A 26396-nucleotide genomic window follows, 5' to 3' on the forward strand; every position below is an offset into this window, starting at 1 on the left:
GTATGGGACCATAGTCAACTGGTGTTATAAAAATCTGGATAAATGTAAGCTATTTTGTTGTTCTCTATAATATTTACTAGTGTGAGCATGTAGATGTTGAACAGAAGAGGCCCAAGAATCAAGCTTAGAGGGACTCCGGATGTCTTTTCTGCCAGTGGCAGAAACTCCTCCACAGTTGTCCAGTCTGTCCTGTGTTGTGGTCGACTGTGTTGAGCATCCAATATTTTAACCGTAGGCAGCAGGAAGAGGATTTCAAGTGTTACACAATTTCCTCTCAGGTTATATGAGTAACAGAGTGAAATTGTGTCACTCTAATTGACCTGGTTTTAAGTGGATTCAAGAACAATACAGACCCTGCACCTGATATGGAGCAACAGACAGCTTGTTTATTTTTCTGAATTTTGTTAGTGAGGGATGTAGGGATGCACCTGATTTAGTGAGTACTTGTCAGCGTCGACAACAGTAGCGATTAAAGAAGATAGTTTCCAATACTAACATGGTCTAAGGGAGTAGTGTGCACTTTGACAGGACTGATATACCCACTTTGAACACTTTTCGTGTGTCCTCAGAAATTAACGCAATGCACCTTTAAGATTCAATTAAGCCCATGAACAGTGGGGGCAGTGGTCAGCGGCAGACTCTAAACAACCCATGACAAAAACAGTTAAAAGTTCTGAGAGAAACTCATACAGCTTGTCACTGCTCCTGCTTTTTCTGCCATTAAAACGTGGTAAACTCTTTGATTGTTGGCATGTTTAGTCAGCTGGGGTGATTTGGTCCTCATCTGCCACCTAGTGATATACTCTTTAATTGCACACAAAGAACTCAGTCAAGTGTAGCAACAGTGACATACGTGTTGCTGCCACTTGCATGCACCCTGGTAAAAGCAAGTATATGTTGTTGTTTTTGTAGTTAATGTTGATGTAATTCACATTTAAAAGGTTTTAAATAGTCTTACATACAAGGTCATAAAAACTTGCCTTTCCTTCCCTTGATTTTCTAATCACCTTAAATGAAAAAAGAAAAAAAAATAGAATATTAAAGGTTCCTTGTGGAGTTTTTAACAACTGCAGAGTAATATATTGATGAGTGGGTCCTGATATTGTTTGTATATTATATGCTCTACCAACACTTGCATAAGGATGAAAATGCAGGCCACGGAGAGGGGGTTGATGGGATACACATTATTACAAACTGTAGACTGGATAGTAAACATGACCTAATTATCCTGCTACTTTGCTGCAGGGCAACAGTGCTGCTCAGCCCATGTTCCTCCTTTTCCTATGCTGGAATAACACCTGGCTCCAGGTTTGCTGTGTGGTAATGTGATGAAATACAAATGAGTTCAGGAATATACATCGTGTAAACATGCTATCAGTTTCATCTTAAAACAAAATTATTACCCTTGGATGCTCTTCAAGGTCAGTTAAAGCAGGACCCATGGGAAGTCTCTGATCTTGTCAGTTGATATTGTGCTTCAGTGCTGCTTATTATTCACTGGCAGTCACATTACTGCAGATGAAGTGCCACAATGGAACCCGGGGGCTTTGGGACTAAAGAGAAGTTGGCCGCTTTGTCGTGTTGGTAATTCAGCCTTCCACTAACTGCATATTAACGGTTAGTGGCAGTAATGCACCTGAAAACGTAGTTATTCAACAGTAAAGCAGGAGAGTGCCGCAGGCCAATGCAAACAAAGTAGTTTTTTTGTTTTGTTTTGTGTCTTAAAAAAGGGTTTTGCAAATATTTTAGGAGTTAGGAAATGTAACTTAAATCAGCTTCAAACTGCATTTTCCCTAAATTCTACCTGATAATGATCATAATGAATGCTTGGGGAAAATCCAGTCAAAATGTGTCAACAGAATCAGGTCATGGTTAAATGTGCTTCTCTTTGCCTTTTAACAGTATAAACTACTCAAAATAATAAGTAAATATATCACTTGTCTGAATTCTGTGTCCCTGCAGCAGGTTGTCCTACTTAGCTTTTAGTGCTACTCTCAGAGATTTGTGGGGCTTAATGGAGTGCCCCAGTTTTGGATATTTAAAACTCAGACATGGGCTTTGCTTTCCCTTAGATGGGTGGTAATGATGATTTAAGTAGTATTTTGGTTAAAAATCCTAAAATAAAGCAACATCAAAACAAACGAGACAGCTTCACAATTTCCACTGTGACGTACAACAAACCATTAAACATCCCATTTATGAATTTTACAGCTTTAAAACCCTAATTATGTGCACGAACCCTATTTGCCCTTTGTGCACCAACAAATGGTGGTAACACTTTTTTAAATGGGCCGATTATTTCCTGATAGCTTCCAAATATTTTCCTGAGTTTCCTGGAAAGAATTATGCGAGTCAGTGGTAATTGAAGGGGAAATGAAGACACATTTAGAGCTTCAGATGTGTTATTTTAGTGAATTTAGTTCGTTGTGATGGCTTCAAAAGCGGTTGTTGATTTCCAAAGGAACTTCCTTAAAGGAACAGCTCTATTTATACCCAAGTAAAAACTCATTCATTATTAAAAAGAAGCGTGCTTGCCTGAAGATACAATTCACATTTTTGGATGTTCAGCTGACCGGCCTTCCATAAGACTCTCTCTTCTGCTATCCTAGCAATTAATTCATGAATTGAAAACTGCATAGCTAGCCCTGCCACTGTAACAGGGCTTTCACCCCAAAAGCACTAGTTACATATTGCACAGAACACGGCAGTGGAGAGTTGCTGCACTCAGACCACTTCTGTAACTCTGCTCTCTGATCCCATTGGAACTTTAGTTAAAGCAACAAGAGAACACAAGGATGCATCTACATTCCATTGTAGTCCATAGCATCCTAACCACTTTGTGCTTCCTCCTTCTGTGCACTGCTTCTTGTAAACCATTTGCTTTTGAGTGTTTTGTATGGAATTTTGAAGTTTCCTCCAACTCAGCAGCATCAAGGGAGGCTTTGTGCGTTTAAACTTTTTAAGTAAACAGTAAAGGATAAAACAGCCAAGCTTCCACAGCACATCACAAGGGAAGAGGAGGGCAACAACAGAGATCAGTGCATCATCTTCACAAACACAACACCACTCCCCACACAATACACCCAAAAATACACTGATTAACAAACATAACCAGCATAACAAACCCACTACAATCTCTGTGCACTGTGTGTGTGTGTGTGTGTGTGTGTGTGTGTGTGTGTGTATAAATCTCTTTTTATAGCAAGTTCTCTGCTTGAAATTGCCTTGTGTGCTCGTATTGCAGTGTCAAATGCAGAGCGACAAGGCTGTGTTCAGAGTCCGAGTCAGGGCTGAGAAACATTCTCCAGGACCCACTGCTGGTCTACGCCCAGTGGAGCCACATGGTCTCTCAGGTTCTGGAGGCTTCTGCTGAGGTTACTGACTTCTCCCACATTGCCATGTTGGTCCAGAACATAGAGGTAAAACACACAGATTTCCTTAAAGTGGCTATAATCTAGATTTTCACACTAACAATGCACACTACCTGCTCAGCACCTAACAGTTAGCAACTGGCTGGTGAATATAGTGAAGTATTTAGCAGCTTAAGAGACATATATTTTTCTCAGGAGTTGGTAGACACCAAAAACATTCATGTTAGTGTTACTCCTTAACTGCTGGGTGTGTAAATAGCAACTGTTTGCCATATTAACTTAAAAGGTGACGATATGTCAATGTTGTCTTCAAAGCTGATTTCCTCTGCCTCCAAGTGCTTCAACACATTAACTGGGGTGCTTTCACACATGTAGTTTGGTTGAAATGATAAGACCAAGAAAAAATGGGGAAAACAAGATCTATTGTCACCTTTTAGGTTTTGTCTGTTCTGTGTTCACACTGACTTATTACAAAAGATCTAAGAGGAGTAAACGTGAAGTCACATCGACAGGCAGGTGACTCATTCATCGCACAGTCATCGTGCAGCATTAGCATACATGGACCTGTGGGTGAAAGATGAATTCTACCTACTGCTGCTATTTACTGATGCTGCTCGTGTGTTTATCTTCTCTGGTGTCATTAAGAGCTCATAGATTCTGTGATTGTTCTGCTTTGCTTTCATAACATTGTTTGAGCTTGATTGAAAGCTTTCTTACCAGCCTAAATGAAGGGATCAAACAGGCAATCACGCCAGAGTTTGTTTGAACAAACCAAGCAGGTTAGGCGTGAAAGTGACCATAGAAAACGTTCACTAACTTCTATGGTACAAAATAGACCTGAAGTCTGTTTGAACTGTGATCCTCATTACAAATCAAACATGTTTGAACTGCGCTACAGATCTACAGACTACAGAATGTCGGAACATCTTTGATTTTCTGTCAGATACAGACAGTATTTCATGAAACTGTGTGTTATCTCCCAGACAGTGAAAGCTAATGGATCTGATAAATAGTCTGATAACATCTGTAATGTCACAGAACTTTACAAATGTGTCACTGTCACAGCTTAAATGTGTTATTTCCCCCTCTCACAAAGTTCTTTTAATTGGTCTTCAGCCCAATGTTCGTGGAAACCTCAGCACGCTCTGACTTTTTTTTGTTTTTCAGAGACACGGTGGAAATTCTGACAAGTCAAAAAAATGTTCATTTGGCGCTTATGTTGGAAGTTAGCCTTAGCTTTCTCCAAAAGCTTCCTGTCTCACTCCATTGTTACACTAATGTCGCATAAAATAGTGAGGATAAACAGTGTCACATCATTCATTGTTGGGATCTGGGTTAGTGTATCCAAGGGTCACCAAAATAAAAAAAAATAAACTGCTAAAGCCCATAATTTTACGTCCTGCTTATAAAAAGATCAGAGAGCTTGTGTAAGAGTTACATCACTGTGGTAAAACTATATAGTCATAAAAATTCTGTGTGAAATATGGTATAAAATTCTGCGTGGAGATATTTTGTGGAGCATTTAAACAGGGGTTGCCTGAATACAAGTTTGAAAGCAGCTGACTTCATGTGTCCTCCATTTCTGTCCTCGTGTTAGCATCTGCTGAAGGACAGTGTCCAGCTGCAGGAGCGTTTAAGTCTGCTGCAGGTGAAGGGGGACCTGCTGGTCTCCGTATTTGGTCCTGAGAGGTCTGACAGCCTGCAGGACGAGCTGGGCGCCGCTGTCAGGAACAGAGAGCTGCTGCACAGTCAGCTGCTGCAGAGGAAGAGTAGACTTCAGGTAACAGAATGTTACTGCCATTCATTTGGCTTAACATCTTAAATTTTTCATGTGAACTATCAAAACCATTTAGAAAATTGGGAACATATCAGGTCTGAAATGAAGTCATTTTTAGGGCAATGTAGACCAAAACCAATGGTGCAATAACAATAACTCATAATTACATTGTCAGTGTATTGAAAAACAGTAGAGAGTCTATTAAAACTGTAACCTAAATGTTTGATTTTAACTTTTTTTCTATCACAGACCTCTACAGTTAGGAGTCCTAAGGTCTCAAGGTTGGACAACACAGAGACCTCAGATAGGCACACATGAACACAATATTTAGAGACAATCCTAGCAGATAGCAGGAAGTCTCTCCCTGTCTCAGCTACGGTGGTAACCAAGGTTTTATAGATAAACTGTGGACACATAGAGAGGACCAATCAAGGAGGATTTCTCAAGTATTCACATTTTTAGTAAGGAAGTAGGTCAAAGTGTCCTCAGTTAAAGGGGTGGAGGTCAGGACATACGTAGTACAGTAGGAGCTAATATTTGGTTTTGACTATCCAATAGAGTACCACAAGTGTAGAAGATAGGTATAGAATTTCCATTGAAGGAATAATTCAAGGAGTACACCCCTTTAGAAGGGACATCTTCAGGATTTGGTGTGGCACTACCTTTGTTCACTTGTGGACGTTGTGTTGCTCACCAGCTTCTCCTTGAAGCATCAAGCCTGCAATAAATACTTCTGCATAAGACATCTGAAGTCTGCTGGTGAACTCCGTCCTTCAGCTCACAAGAATTTCCACCACAATTGTAATATTTTAAACTATTGCCTCTTTTAACCAACTTGCAAACTCTGTCATTTATCTCAGACAAATCACAGCAAGCAACTCAAAATCCATTTGTTTGTGATGTATCATGAAACCTGATCCCCGCACTAGAAATGTAAAGAATGGCAGTAACTATAGAAGTGTCAGTCAGAGATGTTTTTTTTTTTTTTTTTTTTTTTTTAGACAATGAAACTTAACTGTCATTATTAATTATTTCAGAATCTGTTTTTAAGCAGCTGCCTCTTGCCACACGGTGTAAGGTCAATATTTCTCTGGAGGCAACAGTCAACGATGCGAGTGGATGAATGACAGCAGAGTTTTAGGCTGTCAGACTAGCTGCAAGTGGGATCTAAAAATAACACCACACCCACTCTCATTTTTCATTTGTCGGTGTTATCTCCATTGGTGGGAGGTGACACACATGCACACAAACTCTTAATTGCTTCCTGCATATTGTTATACTTTGAAAGATGTGATAAAGCACTGTAATTTAGAAGGCACCAGCTCATTGTGCAGACCTCATTTCATTATAGAGAAGGTGAAAACAGAAAGGAAATGCTCTGGTTTCAACACACAATTCAGACACGTCTGGCTGAATAACAACACACTGAATGACATTTTTCCCACTTGCAGGGCTTAATCTCAAGAACCAAGGACTTTGGTGACGCCTACGAGTTGATTCGCTCCAAGCTGGCAGGTCTCCGGGACCGACTGGTGGCAGCTGATGGCCCCCAGCCTGACATCCTGGCTAAAAAAAGCCAATCTGACCAGTTCAGGGTGAGTTCCCAGGTCAAACCAAGGCCAAGATACTCATGTCTTAACCTCCAGCAAATTAAGCAGAGAAATTCAGATCAAGTGTCATGGAACTTCTCACTGCAAACTTCAGAAACTCAGTTTTTGCAGTTTTGTTCAGGCTTTGTCAGATTCAAGAAAGACACGAGTGCTTGATGGAATGGTGTTCACGTATTTGGATGCATTACCAACAACAAGAATAATGCTGTGTTTTAATTTACTGCGTTAACATTTACTACACATCAAGTACACTTTAGACAAGTAATTTATTGAAGCGTGCTGTAGTGATGTCTTGAGTTTTGGCACCTTCAGGCAGCCATTGGTTTCACTTCATTTCAGTTCACAATGAGAATAACACTGCTATGCCTTGAAATTCATTATAAAAGATTGTGCTGGAGCATCGTACTGAATATTGTAGTATCCAGTACCTAAAGGCTAGATATTTTTAAATGATGTTAGAAACTTGAAGCTCAGTGCCTGCCAGCGTGTTTTGCCTGAACTGAAAGTTTACACTGAAACAACAGTTGTGTGTTGTTGTGTAATTTCCCATGGCATGCTATTACACTTTGTGTCTACTATGTCCACAGGTGATCCAGAAGGACCTGGAGGACTGTGAAGCCCACATTATAGCACTGGAGACTCTAGTCTCGTCCAGTCAGAACAACCGGACTCAGTTTGAGAGGCTCTATGCTGACTGGAAACATCTGCACAAAGCAGTAAGGGTAAGAAATGAGAGGGGTTTAAATGGATGAAGTTCTGAATCATTTCTTTCTGGCTAAAACTAATCCTTGATATCTGATGAAGCCTCTCCCCATAGTTACATCTGCACCAGTCATTTTTCTTTATAATAACAGTGAATCAAATGACTGTGTGTAATAGGGGTAAGGGGTTGCTCATTGTGATAAAGGACACATAAATTATCACCAACACTGCAGTTCCTCTCAGCTCTTCGGAGTTTTGGACTGTCTTTTTGATCCCATTTAAGTTTACTTGTATTACAATGTTACCTAGATAAGGAAAAAGCATATTAATGCAAGGTGTAAAGGCATCATCATTGACTGATCTGCCCGACCACACATGGCGATGGTCTGGCTCGTGTTGTGTTTGAATCTTAGATAGATAAACATAATCCATGCAATATTCTGCAGTCCGTAGGCTACACAACATACAGGTATTTCTTTTTAGCCAAAACAAAATATAGAATAATTTAGAGAGCGGCCAAACAAAGGCCTCTAATTACTGATTATACATCTATTCTGTGCCATGAAGTGCCAAAAGATGCCTTATTCAACAGAACTTTGTGTAAAAGACATTTAATTTATCTAGTGATGGGGTAGCCTATGCGCTGGCACTGCAACAGACCAGGAAGACCTGACAACATTTTTGGTGCGAGGCAAGGGATAACTTAATATATATTTGATTTGCCATTTGCCAAATAGCAATTAAGAATTTAGTGTAGACGGTGTTTCACAAAGTTTTCCCTAACTCAACAACTCAAAGCTGTGGTGATTTTTTTTATTTTATTTATTTATTTTTTTTTTTTGTCTAAACTGTCAAGGCAGCAGAACCAGAGATATTGCCTTTCTTATTTTTCATGTTCTTCTGCCTTATCCAAAACCTGGTGCCTATGTGACCAATTCCAGGTGACTTCTTCAGAGTCCAAACATTTGGACTTATTGTTCACAACCTCAGCCATGAACTGCCCACTGTAAAACTCATTGGAATGTTAAGTTACTTTTTGTATAATGGAGGCTTTTGCAGATGTTGCCAATACATTGCATGATTTTTTTCACTGTCACTGACTTTAATTTTTTTTTCTTCTTTGCAGGTGAAGGTGCATGAGAGTGATGAGAGTATCGCAGAACATGAGAGCTTCCATGACAGTCTGCTGAACATAGAGAAGTGGCTGATGATCATGAAGCAGAAGCTGGAGTCCTTCCACAACCCCTCAGGAGAGTGGAGCATAGAAGGTCGCCAGCACGAAGCTGAGGTGTGTGTGCATGCGTGTGTGTTTTATATATATTTTTATATATATATATATATATATATATATATACATATACGTATATGTGTGTGTGTGTGTGTGTGTGTGTGTGTATATATATATATCTCTCTCTCTCTTTCTCTCTCTCTCTCTCTCTCTCTCTCTCTCTCTCTCTCTCTCTCTCTCTCTCTCTCTCTGGCAGAGCCAACCCTCCATTCTCCTTATCAGCACTCAGGCAATCATATGAGTGCACGTCATGGTTTCAATTCTAGGTACATGGTTCATCGTTCTACATCACAGGGCTGTCTAACAAAATGCAATTGTAGTCCCTTTAATGTATGTTACATGCAAAATTAATTCTATGAAAGGATGGCTAATATTGGAAGTCATGAGAATTAGCTATTTTTTATGGTGGAGTGTGGAGGATGAGTTCAGGAGTCTCACAGCCTGAGGAAAAGAGCTGCTCTTAGTCTGCTAGTACAGCAGTGGATACTTCTGCATCACTAGCCAAATGGCAGCAAGGTGAACAGAATATTACACAGAATTGTTTAAAAATATGTATTCAAAATAAGAAGTTTCAGGTGATACACCCACTTCAACCTTCACTGTAATTATGATTTTTCTCCTAAAACAATTTTGCAGGTACTAATTCCCCTGGAGGAAATATGCGTAAGAGATGCACATTCCTTATTTGTAGTTCTGTGTTGGATTGGTCAGCGGGTCAGTTTCTGATTAAAACAGATTTACTGGGAAGCTGTGAGAGAGCAAATCAGGATGGCCTGTGACACATGTACGTTCATTCAGGTAATCACAGCAAAAGAACATTTTCTTGTGTCACTGCTTAGTAGAGGTCATTCTTTGCTCACTGCTTTTTGTTTACTAACTAGTATGGGGATCTTCCAGCCCTGATCGTCCAATGAAATTGCATCTGTAACTTTCTGTAACTTTTGTGAGTAGAGAAAACTTACCTTTTTTTTTTTTTTTTTTCCTTTGGGAAAATAACCTTTTAAATGCTAATTTCTAATTATTTTTAAGTGCATATTTTCATCTGCCTGCACCCTTCTTGAATTGACTGCATTATTTAAGGCTCTATGACCTGATTTTGATAGTGTACTGAAATGAACTGAAACCAGTGGGCTGTAAAGCACATAGGATTTACTGGTCCTTGAAGCAGTCTTCCTATAAGTGATCCAAACACGATTCAGACTGTTATTTCGTCATGACAGATAGGTGGCATTTTCCAGTCTGTTTCTCTCTACGATCAGCATGTTTGCTTTATTCTTAATTAGGAGCCTTGGGAACATTTTTGTTTTGCTTGTAGTTTGGAAGTCACGACCTGCGGGTGTCTGGGCTCATGATGGATATTCTCCTCACTTCATTAAAATCTATTTCCCCTGCTCTAGATTTCATATCATTTACATGTATTGTTCTGACAACTAGCTCCATAAAAGAACTGAAGACAGCTCAGTGACCTTACATGATGGCCCCAGTCATGAATTTTAATGGCAATACCAGAGAGTCTCTTTATAATTACATTGTTCGTTATTACACTGACCTACCTGCCAATTTCATCACCACCATGGGTTTAAATTCTTCACCTCTGCATTTCATTAATTCAGAGCATTTTTATACCGCTGTGCGCTGTCGTCGTGGACATTATGTTTTTGGCTACGTCCCATTCTGCGATATCTCAGGAACGCTTTGAGTGAATTTCCTCAAATTAGGCACAAATGTCCACCTGGACTCAAGGATGAACTGTTCAGGAGCTCTGCTCTGTCAAACTATGAAGTGGATATCAAATAAATGTACCAGTGTGCTAAAGAGCTTCACAAGTTCTTCATCATCCATCTTATCAGCCTGAAACAGACACCAGGAGTGCACCAGAGAGGAGAAATCCATTCCCAAAAATAAAACCATAAGCAGCCGGTACAGACCAACATGTACACTTCACTACAGATAGGAAATGATGTGTTGAAGTTTAATAAAGAAAAATTCAAACACTTTCTTATCCCGTAGTCCTTTCTCCCATAGTCATTGGTCAGTTAAACCAGAACTCAGAGACATTAAACACAGTCGAGGGCTCTGGATAGTTGTGATTAATTACACCTTAGATCTTCCTTATAGTAGCTGGACTTTGGACCTAGATTATGTCGTCTGTTATGGCAGTTTTGAAACCTTCCTGTACAATGATGCAAAGTGTCGCTCTGTGTGAAGCTCATTAACACAAGTTAACTTCATGGTGGTTCTGAAGTTGATGCTGACATGTATCATGATTGGCCTCATCCCTCTCTGACCGCTGTGTATGTTAAAATGTTGTCCTTGTCCACAGAAAGCACTGGGAGAGTTTCCAGAGAAAGAGCTTCAGCTACAGCAGATGGAGGTCCAGGGTCAGGGGGTTTTGGAGAAGACTTCAGTGGAGGGACAGGTCCACATTCTGCGAGACATGAAGCGCCTACGAGAGTCCTGGTTGGCGCTGTACAACATGAGTCTCAATCTTCACAGGTACCTGTGGATGATGAGTGGTTTTTTTTTTGACTCTGATTACATTCACCAGTGAGGTACTTTCAACAGTTAACTTGTCAAACTCAACCAGAAAGTTTTACAGAGCTTTTAGTTGGAGGAGCAGCGGCTCTCTGTGGGATTTGCTGGAGACACAGACAAGGAAAGCGTTCCAGAGCAGTAGTTGAACTACAATACATGTGACTAATTTCTGCTGTCTGGCCAACACAATGAATGAACTGCTGCTGCTCATAAGAGAAAAAAGGGATTTTCCAGATCAGCTACCCTGTGCTTCACTGAAACCTGGCTTGGTTATTGCATGCTAGATAGTACACTTAAGTCTTTTGGGCTTCCGGCTCCTCTGAGCTGGCCGTGATTGGTTGTGCAATTGGCATCAGGGCAGCCCCTGTGTCAACCGGTCTTTCAAACAGAGAAAAAAAAAAAGATGTTTCAGGGTCCCCCTCATTGAACTTATGAACAATCCACAAATTACCCACCACATCAAAGTGTGAAGAGAAGTGGTCACCTGAAGAATGTCTGTCTCGCCTTTGACCATCATCCAGGCTCAGCCTGTTTTCTCTGATCAAACTAATTTTCCACACTCCAAAGTGATCCTCGCCTGGTTAGTGTTCTGCTACATATTTTCCAAATCCAATTCCTTATCATCTTCAACCTGATGCTTTAACTTTTCATGTTCCTTTTGCGGCAGCTCCTTCTGTTGTTCAAATGACAAACCAGGTAACAGTTAGACCTAAGGCTGAAAACACACCAGTAGCACCTGAAGTAATGCCTTTCGCTGCGCCCCACAGCACATCATCTCATTCAAATTAGACTTTACAATAGACTTAACCGTGTCCTTGTCCTTGTTACTGATTTCAATTTAATATTATGTGTTTTACCTTGAGGGATATTGAATTATTAAATAAATAAGTTATCATTAACTACACACAATAACCACTAACTCCACTTTCACAGACACACACACACGCAACTAATAGGTACAAAATTTATGAATAAAAGAAGAAAGGAATGTGATCATGAATAGGCTAAATGCTACCATGAATAAATACAAAGACCACAGCAAAGACCAATTAACGAATAAACGATTGAATGACTGAAGTCATGAATGCAGCAATGTACCAAATTTGTGAATGAGGATCATCACACCCGATAAAGCATGATATCTCAATCAGATGCCTCAATTAGTGGAAGAAAAAGAACAAAAGAGGATGAAATCTTTTAGACATTAAATCAGGCTTAAGGTACCGTTCAACAGCTGAGATATTTTCTAAAGTAATTAGATATAACTTTATTGATGGGAGATCATCATTTTACAGCTAATGCTTCTTAGTATTAATATTAATCGATAGCATCACCTCAGTATCACAGGAGAAGTAATGTTTCACCTGTTGCTTGATTCCAGCTTTAGTATTTGGGAGAGAAGGGAACACTTCACCTTTCCTCCCTCTAGATCTGTGTTGTTCTAATTATTTCATTATTTTCTTTTCATCCAGTTTCTTTTCGAAAGAATAAATGATGCTTCTCACACTTTGAAGGCCTCTGTGTTTAAAAGCTGAGCCTTTTCAGCTGCTGAAGGATACCAAAACACTTTTATGAATAGCAAAAGATCATGAATAACAAAAGATCATCCATAATTATGAGGTAGCAGAACGTATTAAGGCAGGATTTCATCTCATAATGGCAATCGTTAGGTGAGTTATGAAAACACTTAACCTGTCTCTTTCTTTCTCTCCCAGGCTGCTAAACAGCTCCACAGAGCAAACAGAGTCTGACTCATGGAGGGTCGGTGGGAACACAGAGCTCAGTCTGGGGGAGGGGGACACTCAGGTGAGGACAGCAAGCTCCAGGAACCAGAGAGGTCAACAGCAAGACAAGCCAGTAGAGGTGTATGGAGCCTTGACCAGCTCGGGGCCAGGAAGAGGAGGAGGCTTGGAGGGAGAGGCAGGAGAGGGGGTGATGACGGGGCATGGTCCATGGCTGCAGGGCCAAGGTGAAGGTCACCTCATTATGGCCGGACAGGACAATGAACGTCTCAGCTCATCGAGGACGGGCAAGAACGATGCCTTTAAAGGAGATGACGTAGATTCCTCTGCTTGGGGCATTCACAGCAGAGCAGGTCATAAAGTTTCCAACGACTCCATCACTAGTGGAAGCCCTGACCGTGATAAATCAACAGGGGGCGACAGCAGCATCTTCTTAGTAGACAGAGGGGCAACAGCATTTACCACAAAAGTCAGCTCTGGTGAGGAAAGAAGGACGAGCTCTGGAGAAGGCACCATGGAGGCAGGGGAAGGCCTGAGCCCAGCAGGAGGAGCATTCATGCTGTTCAGAAGGGACCCAGCCAAGCAGCCATCAACAACACCAATGCAACACACAATGGTATCGTTGTGCAGAGTTTACTTTCAACAAGTGTTCATATTTCTTTGTAGCTAAAAAAGTCAGAGATCACCTTTCTGCAAGTTCCCATTTGCCTCTCGGTGAACTGTATTTAAAGGTACCCCCCCCCCAGTTTGGAGAGCCATTTTTTTACTGAAGTCTTTTGCAGCTACATAATTCCTCGAAAATGCTAATGTTCATTAATTTATTGTTGAAAAAAGAAACAGAAGAAAGTTAGTTGAGAGCTCAGCGTTGGCTCCAGTGATGGATGCAGCTGTCTAAGCATAGGTCTTGAGGTGCTTCTTTTCTTCTTTTGTCATCTTTCCAAATTTAGTCTCAGAGCATTGGTGAGCGTTGAAAAGCTGCATTCACCTTCACAGCCGTTTATCTGACAGATAAATTGTTGCTAAAATGAAACCTTATCGATAAGTAAACAAAGAAGCGCAGACTTCTGATGACTGCTGTGACCAGCCTCTCTCACTGATGGACTTGTTAACTGTCCACTCATCAGCCATGTGTCCGTACTTCAAACGCCAAAAAGGCCACAGAATGACTGCTGACTTGTTGGTAATGTTCATGTGTGCTGTGTAAGAGTTTTATGACATTTTTGTTTGGGGTCTTACAGGGAGGCACAGGACAGTACATATCAAGGAGGAAGGAGTTTGAGGCCTGGCTGTCCAGAGAGAATGAACTCCTCTCAGGGATCCTCAAAACCAACGGAGCAACACTCAGTGCCAAACAACTCAAGAGCAGACAGGACACACTCAAGGTGAGTTCCTTAAAACATTCAGGGTGTTTTTCTTACAGCTCAGCCTGTAGTTCTAGTATGACACCACTTCTTATTCTTGGAGGTGGATGTTAAGACTGTACTGTTTTCACTGGCTCTTTGCTAAGTGCTAAGTATGTTTAAAATGGCATGCAAAATGGATGTAACCTTCAGTACCAGCTGATGGATCACAAGCTGTTCTCACTGAAGTCTGATGAAGTTTGGAAGATGACTGGTTACATTTGTTGGTGGTTTGTTGAAAATTGATCACAGGAGTCAGGACTTAAGTTTTTGCATGTTGTTGCCCATTTATTACCAATGACACTGACATTACTGCTGACCGTCGTTTGCCAGATTTATGCCTGCATTTTCTCACCTACAACGCAGCCATTGTTGTCCAGTCATATCAGTGCATGATGACAATTAACTTGAGACATGACACTTGTTTGAGTTAGATAGTTCACCACAGTAAATATCATAACTTCATTTACTCACTCACTGCTAGCACAGAAAGTACAAGTACATGCTCAGCTGGCAGGGTATTCTAGGAACGTATCATGGTCAGCCAATATTTACATTCATTCACAAGTGTTTGTAGACAGTATGAAGTCTCATTGTTAGTCACTTAAATCCTGTGAGTCATCATACACAATCACAAACAAGGAACAATGTGTGAGCTGCATTTGGAATTTTAAATTTTTGAAAGCTGTGGTTAGAAATATTAAATAGTAGTAAAAGAAATGCATAAAACAGCATCAGCTTTTTATGCATAGGCTTTATGTGTATATGCCAAGTGATGTTTAGCTGCCTGAAGCCCTGTCAGCCTTATACAGGTAACTTAATAGATGATAATATCAAAATAATATACTCAGGGTAATACACTGTGTTGTAATTGATGTGAAGATACTGATCAGGTTGGTCACCTTTGATGTTGAAGAAAGCAGTATAGAGTCTGTGTGTGCTTCCTGGGAAAGGGTGACTCCTGTGAGTGGTGCGAATGTCAAATTTTTCAGGCTATTGATTTTATGTTAGACCTATTTATGCTGACTTGAGTGTACCATTACATCAAGATGAACTGTTGTGTTGACCTTTTATTGTTAAAATATTCAATTGTGTTGCACCTTATTTTGCTTGTCATTTCTGAACTGGGGGGAGAAAAACTTTCTGTACTAGTTCAGTACACCTAAAACTCTCTGCTGTGTCGTGGTGCAGGCTCTGAGGGCAGGAGTGGCCTGGGGTCAGGAGCAGTTCCAGCTGGTGCTCCAGGAGAGTCAGGGCAGTGAGACTGGTTCTGGACCAGCAGAAGATACGTATCTGGAGGACCTTCGCTACCGGTGGATGCTCTACAAGTCCAAACTGAAGGATGTGGGAGAGTTACGTGCCAGGACCAGTGCCAAGGTGAGAGGAGCAATCCTATATGTGGATCAACAAGAGACATGTGTCATTATCATTAGGGATGCACCAACTTTTTCTCCCCATACCAATTCAGACACAAAACAAAACAGAGGAAGGTTTGCAAAGTTGAAAAAGAACATATTGTGGAGCTTTGGGGAGAAATTTGGGGAGAAAAGGAGGCATTTTACTTTGCTGCAGTCCAGCTCTAAGTCTGCGTGCTCATACCGGAGCTGCTTGATCAACACTTGATCACTGACTCTTTCTGGAGGTTTCACCTTTTCTGGTTCAGGAGACTGTACTTGATTTGTGAAGCTGTCTATAATTGCTGCTTTTTGCAAGAGTACTGCATTAACTGCTGTGTCTTCACTGTCACATCTTGTCTTGGTATTCCCCCTTAAGTGCACTGCTTTCTTTCACCACAGGGTGGCAGTGTAACACAATTTATGGCACTGCTTGCACAGTAATGATTCCCTGTCACACATCTGTAAAAGAAGCTGCTCCTCATTAGACTCAGTACTTTAAGTAGACTGAGTGCGAGTTGCACAGTTGTCTCCAGATGTGGTGGAACCAGATTTTTACACAAACTGAACCGTCCACTGAGCTGTTAAACATGACACTAAACAGTCAGTCCAGCAGTGTGGGCCTACATGAGTCAGTAGTCTGTAAGATTGAGATTTGAACACAGTCAACATTGTGAATTGATTCAAATCTTTTTTCACTCTGTCTACAGAGAGTTCAAGCCAAAGAAGAGGAGCCGGCCGTTGCAGCAAAGGTGCAAAAGGTAACGCCAAACTGTAAAATTATGGCTGAGATAATTATCAGTATTAATTTGGTCAATACTGAGCTTAAGATTACTGTGATTAATTATCTAACATTGTGTTGTGTGTGGGAGTGGAGGCTTGTTTGGAAGCTATTGCCAATCTTTCCTTACATGAAAACAATGCATTTATAGAATTAAATTAAATATTTGGTCACACAGTTCATTTCACATAAATAAAGACTTCTTGATTTTGGTGTACAGACATATTTCACAAACTAATTTATGTCTAATTAAGTTAATAAACTGTAGATGCCAAGTCAAGCTTTTTTGATTTTTTTATAAAAAAAAGTAATGATCATGATTTTTATAACACACAGTGACCAGATTACTTTGGATTCGATTACTTTAAAAAACCTTCGATCGTGAGTACTTATGTGGCTTCTATGTTCATATATAGGTGTGTCTACTGCCTCCTGTGTTACAAATATTTAGAAGACTTTAATACCAAAGGACATATAGGTCGTAGTAAAGTAGTAAAAATGCCATTCGCAGTTTCCCAGAACCCAAGCCGATGTCTTCAAATGTCACATTATAGCCAACCAAGTAAAGTGAGAAGACCAGTTTTTATATGTTTATAGCACCCATTTCTTCTGTTCATGCCACAGGAACTAGACACATAGCAGGTATTAGGTAGTGGAGGATTAATGAAGGAAAAGTACCTGGTCAAATTCAAAATGTTTGCTGTTGCTCTCCTGTATTGACATATTGAGATTTCCCAGCAGTCTTTAGGCTGTAGAGAGCCAAACACCTGACCTGACCACCCAGGACTGGCATCAAATCAAGCATAACGAACCAACCCCCCAGCCCACCATTCATTTAGTAAGCAGTGGGTGGTGAGCAGATTAAAGAATGCCCCCCCCCCCCCGACCACCGTGTTGACCCCTCAGACGCCCCAGCTGAAACAGCCCTCCAAACATTCCTCTTCAGAGTCTTTTCACACGGTTTTTACAGAGTGAGGGCTCTGCTCCTGCTCACTTTTATCAGCCTTTATCTTTGGGGGAGGGGGGCTGTTTGCTTTATTGACTAGATGCTTTGTTGAGTCATGTAATGTGTTTTTCTTCTCTAGTGCCAAGAAGCAAAAACACCCACCATTTAGCAGCTATTTATGACAAACCAGAATAATTGATGTGCTGGAAAATTTAAAGTCTTTATTAACGCGTTCATCTAAATGAAGACATAATGTTGACTCGTTTTGGACTGACAGGCGTCTTTGTCTGCGTATCAGCTCTTGATTTAAAGCATGGTGTGCAGAGCAGTATACATCCTGTCTGATTAGCTATTGTTGGGCTCCATGTCTCTAAGCTGTCACTCTAATAGATACAGTATGTAGTCAGAAGTAGGCAAATGTATCAGTCCTGTTTATTTTTTTTCACCAAGTACTTGCACACTAGAGAAGTGTTATGTAAGTCAGGACCAAACTGATGAACCGACCAGCCGTGCTTTTTTAATCCTCTGCTTCATCAGGAAAAAAACAGTAGCAGTTTGTAATACAAACTAAATAGATGTGGCTGCTACCTACACCAAGCAAGTTTTATAGTCCACCAGGACATATGAGTCCTCAGTTTACAGCACATGATGAGTCTGGACACTTTGCTAATGCTACAAGTTTGACCAGCAGAGTACTTATACATTAGAGGACCTAGACAAGTAATTTTTCTTAAGCCTTTTGCAGCTGGTTTTCCAGGTTTGGGTCAGTCAGTCTTGAGTAGAACTGAGTTTTGTCAGTCAGTTTTGAGCTGAGAACTGCTCTCAATAGCAGGTTGTTGCTTTGCAGCTCAGTGATTTCATGTTGTAGGTTGTCAGGAACATCAGCTGCTTCCACATTAAACAGTAAATATGTTCAGTTGCTTTTGTTTCTTTTTCTTGTCCTGAAACCTCTCATCAAACGCCTGAAGGAGTTTTCACACTAAGCAGCATGTTCACATGTCATAGCAGGTTTTTGTTCTGACAGAGTCAGAACATGCAGTGTCTCAGCTTTACTTTCACTTCAGATGATTTCACGTTTGAAAGCTGAGGGGCTGGCTGCAGCTTGAGGTTCAGGAGCTTGGTAATGTCCACCGTGAATCCAGTTTGGCATGTTTGTAGTTGTAATGACGCTCAAGATATGCATTTTTCATCACTGAGAGCACATCCCCCACAAACAAGCACGATCCACACATCCTCTTACGTTTTGTTGACAGGCGGCATGATGCAATGCCGTGATATCAGCTGCTCTGTGTGTGTTGCATTCAGGGACCGCTTGGAAGAACATGTTGGTCTACTATGTTATGTTATTTTTATATTTTTTATTTATGAATTGCCTTGCGGGCCAGATCAAAAGATCAAACAATCTTGTGGGCAGTATACGGGCCCAGAGTATAATCGTTGATGTGTTGTGTTCACTCATTCACACTGAGCTGACACACTGTGTTGACCCTAAGAAACATACACATACCTTTGCCCAGTGAGTGTTTGTCATATGGAGTTTAGCTAGTTTCACTTCCTCTTCCATCAGTCATTAACCTTTACACACACAGTCCAACACACTCTGCATCTCTCTCTCTCTCTCTCCCTCTCTCTCTCTCTCTCTCTCTCTCTCTCCCCTACCCCCACCCCCCCCAACAGAGCAGACAGACTTCCATCTCAAATATTTGGCCTTCATTCGTGTTCGTGTTTCTCTCCTGTAGCTTTCGGTTTCCTCTGACACGGTTGCCACTGAAATGGCTACAGATAGGAAGGGTTTGGTGTAAGTGAATGGCACATATCAACATCTGGAGCAAAGACCTATACTAAACGTTCAGGGAAAAAACAACACTCAAAGAAATAGGAGCTAATTTTCAAGCAAACCAATCCAAAGTTCAGTCAGACATATTGGAAAGAGAAAACGAACACAAATAGTGAAATTATTCCATGTCAGTTGTGAACGTCCGTCACAGTTAACGGACACACATCCTGTTTCAGCTTTGACCTTGTGTACTTGCTGTGGTCGCGCACTCACAGTTGTCCTGTGCAGTGAGGGATTATTAGCAACATTCAGCTAAAGTGGTTTAGATAATCTGGCCCGTTTGCAAAACGTCTCATCATCTGACACTTTGTTCTTCATGCCATGTTGCACTTTTTCTTGGCCACATTGTTTTTAATTGCTTTGGTTTAACAAGTACAATGTTATTAGAACCGAAATCTCCAGAGCTGTGAACATAAAACACAAGTTGAAATAAATTGTAGTTTTCCTTTAAGTCACTTCTAGAGTATTTTGGAAAGAAACATTCTAGGGCAGAGTTTAACAGTCTGTTACGTACATAGCTATTTTTGTATTTTGGATTGATGTTCACAGACCTGAACAGGCCTCCCATCGACAAATCTGACCCCGTCCCATTCGTCCAATCTTGGAAAAACAAAAGACATCAGACTTAAGCATCATTGGTTCCAGGACCATGACCACAGTCTCCTGAAAACAGACTCCTCTGTCTGTGTGAAAGTAAGCACAGCACACCCTTCAGGCTGGTTTTTATTTATTTATCTCTGCGCCCAACATTAAGTATTTCACAGACCCCCTCAAAGCTAATGTCAAAGTCATAATTAAGACCAGGAGACTTGGATTTTCCTGAAAGCTCCCATATATTTGATCAGGCACTTAATTGTGTAAAAATCTGGATGCCTCATGTCAGCCAAAACAATTACATGTGTCTAGTTCTTCATTATGAAAGCACCGTATTTTAACCCTCAAACCTCGATCATACAGCCACCTTGAGTTATCAGATAACGTAAACTCTAGTTGAAAGCAAGTTTGGAGCTTGTGAATAGCTCCCCTCCCTAACATCCATTCCCTGTTATGTGAATCCTGCAGAAGTCTTCTTCACCATAGAAACAGTGGTTGAGCTTAATGGGTATTGTAGTATATGAGAAGAAAATTGCTTCACTTCCACTTTGCAACATCATATGACGTTTTAAAAGGTCTTCACAGGGTGTTTACAGGACATTTACAACCATCATCGGCTATGACACTGTGACACATGATAGCAGCTCACCAGGCGTTATGTTCATCATTTCAGATAGTAAATGATGCCAAATACATGATAGTTCAAGTTGTTATATCAGCAGATTTCATTAGATTTATTCCACAACTGCTAACTGTTATTAGTAATGTGCAAACTTAGCACTCTACCATGAGATAGTGTCACAGGACTCTGTGTGTCAGTATAATGAATTTTAGCAAATGATATTCACACAACAATCCCACACAAAAACACCTTCAGGGTTTCCCCATCTGTTGCCTGCTGTATCCACGTTTGATGCTGGGCCTCGGTGAAACTGACCTTTGCAGGCAACTGTTTTACATTCGATTATTTCCAGTGAGGCCGGGCTAAGGCAGTGTTCAGCAAGCGAAAGATGAACGTGGGCAGTAAACATGATTCACAGAGTAACTGTCTGAGAGAGAGAGAGAGTGTCCGAGTGTACATGATGTTCCTGACTGTGTGGGTGTGCTGCTTCTGCTGGCATCTCATCACAGTTCACATTTAGTTAGCTTTTAGTTTACTGTAACTCCCAGGTTTCAACTTGATTTGCCTAAAATACAGCTCGTCCCCATGGTTCATGTAATATTTGCTTGTGATGATGACATTCACTTGTCTTTATTTTGTCATCCAAGATCTGCGTTCCATCAAGCGACATCTGCTATATGTCTTTTAACAGTCAGTTGTATGGACCTCTGCATCTGGCTTCCCATGATTACATAAAGACTGTATGACGGCATGAATGAGATTTGAAAGCCTCACTCATTTTGTGACCTCGTCTGGACAATTTTCAGCAGCTCAGTCATTTCCACTGTTTTTCAATGATTAATTCTACATATATACATTCATGTGTTTTCCCTGTGTTGCTGCTGTTGTTGCAGAAGCCCGGGCTGTTGCAGCGGGTCTGCCGGCTGGCTCTTCCTCTGTGGCTGCTCCTGCTGGCTCTGCTGCTCCTGGCCTTCCTGCTGCCCCTCATGGACGAAGGCAACAGTTGCTCCCTCTCCAACAACTTCGCCCGATCCTTCAACATCATGCTACGTTACGACGGGCCGCCGCCTACATAGGAAACCTCCTCTGGAGTCATATCTGATCTCACTCTCTGAAGCAACTTGCGGACTTATGTAGGAAATGTTGACTTGACCCCTTAAGGTTCCACCTTGCCCCGCCCTTTGATCATCATACGCGACTGTAACAGAGCACAAACAGGACCACGAGGCCGTGCAGCTTCAAACTGTTTCTTTGCCACAAATCCTCTATTATTTTAACAACTAGTCACACATCATCTCCTTTAGGATGCACCACAGTCTATGAAGGAAGCCGCCACCTGAAGTAGCACGCACATCTGCAAACGACAAATCCCACATTATCCTGACCCCTCTACGCATTCTGGACAACAGCATCAAATGTCAGCTCTACAGAACCTCATATCCCATACACCTTTGCAGCTTCAAAATCATGATCTGTTGTCTCAACTGCCTGTCTGTCACAGAGGATCAGCAACACTCCAACAGGACTACAAATCCTGTGCTCATTCTAAGAATTTCAAAGTGTTCGAACTCGACCATAGAAGCTGTACCATCTGTAAACCAAAGTCCTTTTTTTGTCACCTTTGAGTGGCATGTCTTCCTAACGCAGGCCCCATTTTCCCATGTTTTTCTGACTAAGTGATGAATGGGGACAGCAAGTTTTGTAACTGGTCCAGTGTTGAGCAAGAGAGACAGCAGCTGTGAAGCAGGCTGCAGTGTAATCCCTCTGGACGTCAGTGTACATCCACCAAAAGCGCTTGTTTTTGCCAATGACAGGTGGGTTGTTATTTTAAGCGGGATCCTACAGAGAAATGTTTTCTCTTTACCTTTTGCTTGATGTGGTGTGCTGTATAACAAAGTCTCGCTCAAGGAGAAGTCTCTGTCTGAAATGTCTCGAGAGCTGAGTTGTTGCGTGAAGACATCAATGGAAATGTGAGTGAGAGCTGGAGAGAGGAGTGCCAGAAAGTAGCTTAGTGTTAGCTAAAAGATGCTTAATGCAATGGCTGAATGTAAGCAAACAAGCAAGCAACAAGCCATGAGACTTCAAAAGAGCTTCTCCTGGAGCGAGACGTGGTTAGACGACAGCATTTGTTTCTCTTAGACGCTTAGAAGAACAATCTGAGCCTCTCTTATTGGACGTACACTGACGGGGCGTAATTGCCACCGAGGTTTTGCATTGCAGCATTTCATGGCTGCCAGCTGTAACACTCCCACTGCATCCTGCACCAGTTTTAGAAAATGATTATCCCCATTTGTCACTTAGACATAAAACATGGAGAAATAGGGCCCAGGTTGCAAAAATACCAAAGTTTCCCTTTAATTATGGTTGTCAGCTTTTGTCTAATGAAGACTAAATTCTGTTCAAACGGCAAGAAGAGTTTTGTTCAAACGGAACAATCTGATATGTAGTAACAGTGAGAAAATATGTCATAACATGGAATTATCTTGATATGAAGTCATTAGAATGAGAAGTTTAGCAGGTACCGTACTGTGCATGGGGTGAGAGGCGAGGGCCGAGACCACAGCACAGAGCTGGACATGAGACTCACACCTTCTAAACAATGACTGATAGCACTGACAATATCCTCCGTGTGTCCCAGTGGTCCACCTGGAAAGACCAGGATCTGGACAGTTCCATTGTCTCTGCCTGAGGTAAAGCTGTTCCTGCTGTTGTGCTAATGATATGTAGCGATGCTAAATAGCCAGTTTGCAAAGAACTGCAAAGTGCAGCTTTATATTTTAAATTATTTTGAATGTTTTTAAAGAGTTTGAGGCCAAAAACTTGAAGTTGGGTGTTATTGCTATTACAGCATAAAATCAAGCAGGAAAGTCACTGTATGTTCATACTGAGAGCAACATGGCTAATGCTAATCCTTCTGTTGTGACTGAGCAGTGAAAGTCTGCAGTTAGAAAGATCCAAACAGAGGAATCATATATTCTCATAGCACTCCCTCACTGTCTTTCCCCTGTTCGTAGTTTGACACGTTACCTCTTGGAAACGGCATCCTCTGCTCTGAATCACAATAGAGAAGAACGGTTAATCTGAAGAAGACGCTTGATTCAAACATTCATGTCAGCAGAGTTAAAGCAGCTCTGTGTGTGTACGTGTTTTTAAGTGTTCAAGCGTCTCATGAGAGGTGCTTTTTTGGCTGAAACCCCCCGATCTGTCTTTTTCACAGCCTGAACCACCTGTGAAAACAATTAGAAAGCTGTCTGCCGTAGCCTCTGGCATTGTCTTGGACCACAGCGTGCTTTGATGCCAGTGCCTGAGTCGTAAACTAGGCGATCACCTTTTTTTTTTGTCCAAACACAGAATAACTTGCAGTTATTTTTTTTTAGACCCTGCACTCTCTCTCTTCACACCACGCACACCCCTAAAAATACCCAAACACCTCCACACACCCTCACATACAGTTACTTTCCCCTTTTTGGCTGAGTTTGTTGTATTGACTCATCATGTTGCCATGGCAGCAGTGACCAAATGAAGTTAATCTATTGCGTCGTCTTACACAGTAACAGACTTTGTTTGAGGCAGCTTTCGAGTGCTCCAGCATATTCATTATTAAACTCAGCTTTTTGTTTGGAGAGCACAGAGCTTTATATTCAGCTGCAAGATATGTTACATCTATACTCAGTTACTGATTTGTTGTCATTTGCTGTAAGGCAGCTGCCAGGCAAGCAGCCTGACCTGATCGTATCCAAAATGCTTCCTCACATGACACGAGTGCTGCTGTCTGGTCAGCAGGGCTCTCTTACTGTCATTCACTTTATGATAATGAAGAGGATAGTTGTCAAAATTCCTGAGAGAAGAAGGCAGCGGAGCAACAGGTCAGAGGGACATCAGCCTCTGGAGCACAAGACACATTTAGCTGCACTTTAGGAACGTCAATATTCAGTTTCGACAAGTCAATACACGTTTGTTAGAAACACACATATGAGTTGAAGGTGAAATGTTCAGAAAGGTGATGATGTAAGCCCAGTGCTCTCGTTAGATGATGTTCAGACCTGTCATTAAGCACTTCAGTGCGTATCAGACTGTGCTGTCATAAATCTACTGAGCCCTCTAACAGACCACACCATCCTGCAGCCCTGAGCTGAGGCACCTTTAATCTGCCTTTAACTCACTCTCATGTAAGCAAAGAGGCAGCCTTGTATCTGTTTGCTATCTGTGTAAGATAAACCACGTGTTCCGACCCCTCTGGCTCGACAAACCTCTGCAGTACTCCAGCCACCATCACTTCACTGTTTCCAATCATGACAAATTAGCAGCTTCTCTGGCTTGTGAACCTTTTCATGAATCATGTCCCCTGACCAAAGAAAATAAGGAGTTTGAGTGTAGAGTGCAGTCCGTCACTGGGTTGGTCCCACGTGGTGTTTCGAACAGGTCATCAGTTGGAAAACTTGCAAATTGCTTCTTGCTAATGAGTTACCTCTTATAGACAACCCCACTCGAGTCAGGTTTTTACGCTCTAATGTGAACACAGCGTTATGTAGTCAAACCCTGATGTCCGACCTGCCTCTGACTGGCCTTTAGTGACGTGTCATGTCACTCATATCACGGACATGGAAAGCACTTCCTTAAATGTTTCATGAGCTTTAAATCAGGTGTCTTAAACAGAGTTCTGGTCAACGCTGTGGATTCTGATAATGATAATGGACAAGGCAGAGGTGAGAAGACACGATGATGAGCTTGCTGACAGATCTCAGGCGTCTTACAGACATTTTGAGTTGGGAATCTAATAAAATCCCACATTTCTGGAAATCATGGAGTTAATTTTGCACTCGCTTTGACTACCAACCCCCCCTCGGTGTGTATGATAAAACAGTTCTTTTGATGATGACTTCTAATGTGTAAATATGCTCCATGTAGCATCACATATTGAAGACATACAGTTCCATGGCCTTAAAGCTTTATGATACCACCCAGTTCATCGGCTGTACTCAGTGCCATAACCACATGTATTTAGTTAGTGTGCTGCTTTGTAAAGCACTTGCAGCCAATGTACTGTTTAACAGTTATGTAACCAAGTTAAATATAAGGTTTAGTGTGTCATGTATGTTCATACTGAATCAGTAATTAGGCGCCATGGTGTTGCTGCTTATCGTACTGCTCTTCTATTATGCATGTGTCCCTTTAGAGAAGCCTATGCAATGCCTACATTATTGTGTCCATGGATACTTTATGCAACATATGAAATGACTTGAATCTCCTGAGCACAACTGGTTCTTCAAAATGTCCTCCACGCCAGTGACGGCGCTCGGATCGAGGTGCACGTTACGCGAATGCGCAGGCAGCGATCGACAGCTGAGAGCTCTGTTTTTGTAAAAGGGTACATTTCTATTTTATTATGGTTTTGAAACAGAGTAGAAAGCTCCATATTATTCAGCAAAGCTTGTATTTAACCAATGTTTTTTTTATTCTGATGAAATAAAAATACAACTCAAATAATCCATTTTGCAATTGATTGTTTGTGTGTGTTGGGTTTTAAGATTGAGCGAGGGGAAGAGGAGGGCGTTGAGAGACAGACTTTTGTGTCGTTTTGTGGGATTTCATAATACCAGCCTTGTCCTCTGACATTAAAATACACAGTATACTGGGAAAGTGGACACAGAAGCAGACTTGTTGCACATTTACACAAAGTGTAAGTGCGTGCGTGCGTGTGTGCGTGTGTGTGATGGGACCCATTAAATCTATTTGTTATATCTCTGCTGATGTAATGTACACTCACTGGTGCTTCTGTTATGGTGGAGCAGGAAAA

General features: G+C 41.3%; 1 protein-coding gene across 1 annotated transcript in view; it reads left to right on the forward strand.

Annotated features, from left to right (window-relative positions):
- Positions 1-26075, forward strand: part of syne3 (spectrin repeat containing, nuclear envelope family member 3) — a 42092-nt gene extending 16017 nt beyond the window's left edge. Inside the window, exons 8-18 of the mRNA XM_076748824.1 lie at positions 3245-3419; positions 4969-5151; positions 6600-6743; positions 7346-7480; positions 8587-8748; positions 11072-11244; positions 12999-13641; positions 14264-14407; positions 15617-15802; positions 16530-16580; positions 21493-26075. Of these exons, the coding sequence (XP_076604939.1) occupies positions 3245-3419; positions 4969-5151; positions 6600-6743; positions 7346-7480; positions 8587-8748; positions 11072-11244; positions 12999-13641; positions 14264-14407; positions 15617-15802; positions 16530-16580; positions 21493-21675 (2179 nt within the window). The 3' untranslated portion in view covers positions 21676-26075. The remainder of the gene's footprint in view (positions 1-3244; positions 3420-4968; positions 5152-6599; positions 6744-7345; positions 7481-8586; positions 8749-11071; positions 11245-12998; positions 13642-14263; positions 14408-15616; positions 15803-16529; positions 16581-21492) is intronic.
- The last annotated feature ends 321 nt before the right edge of the window (positions 26076-26396 follow it).

Source organism: Chaetodon auriga, chromosome 14 (genome assembly GCF_051107435.1).
Source record: "Chaetodon auriga isolate fChaAug3 chromosome 14, fChaAug3.hap1, whole genome shotgun sequence".
Lineage (NCBI taxonomy): Eukaryota > Metazoa > Chordata > Actinopteri > Chaetodontiformes > Chaetodontidae > Chaetodon > Chaetodon auriga.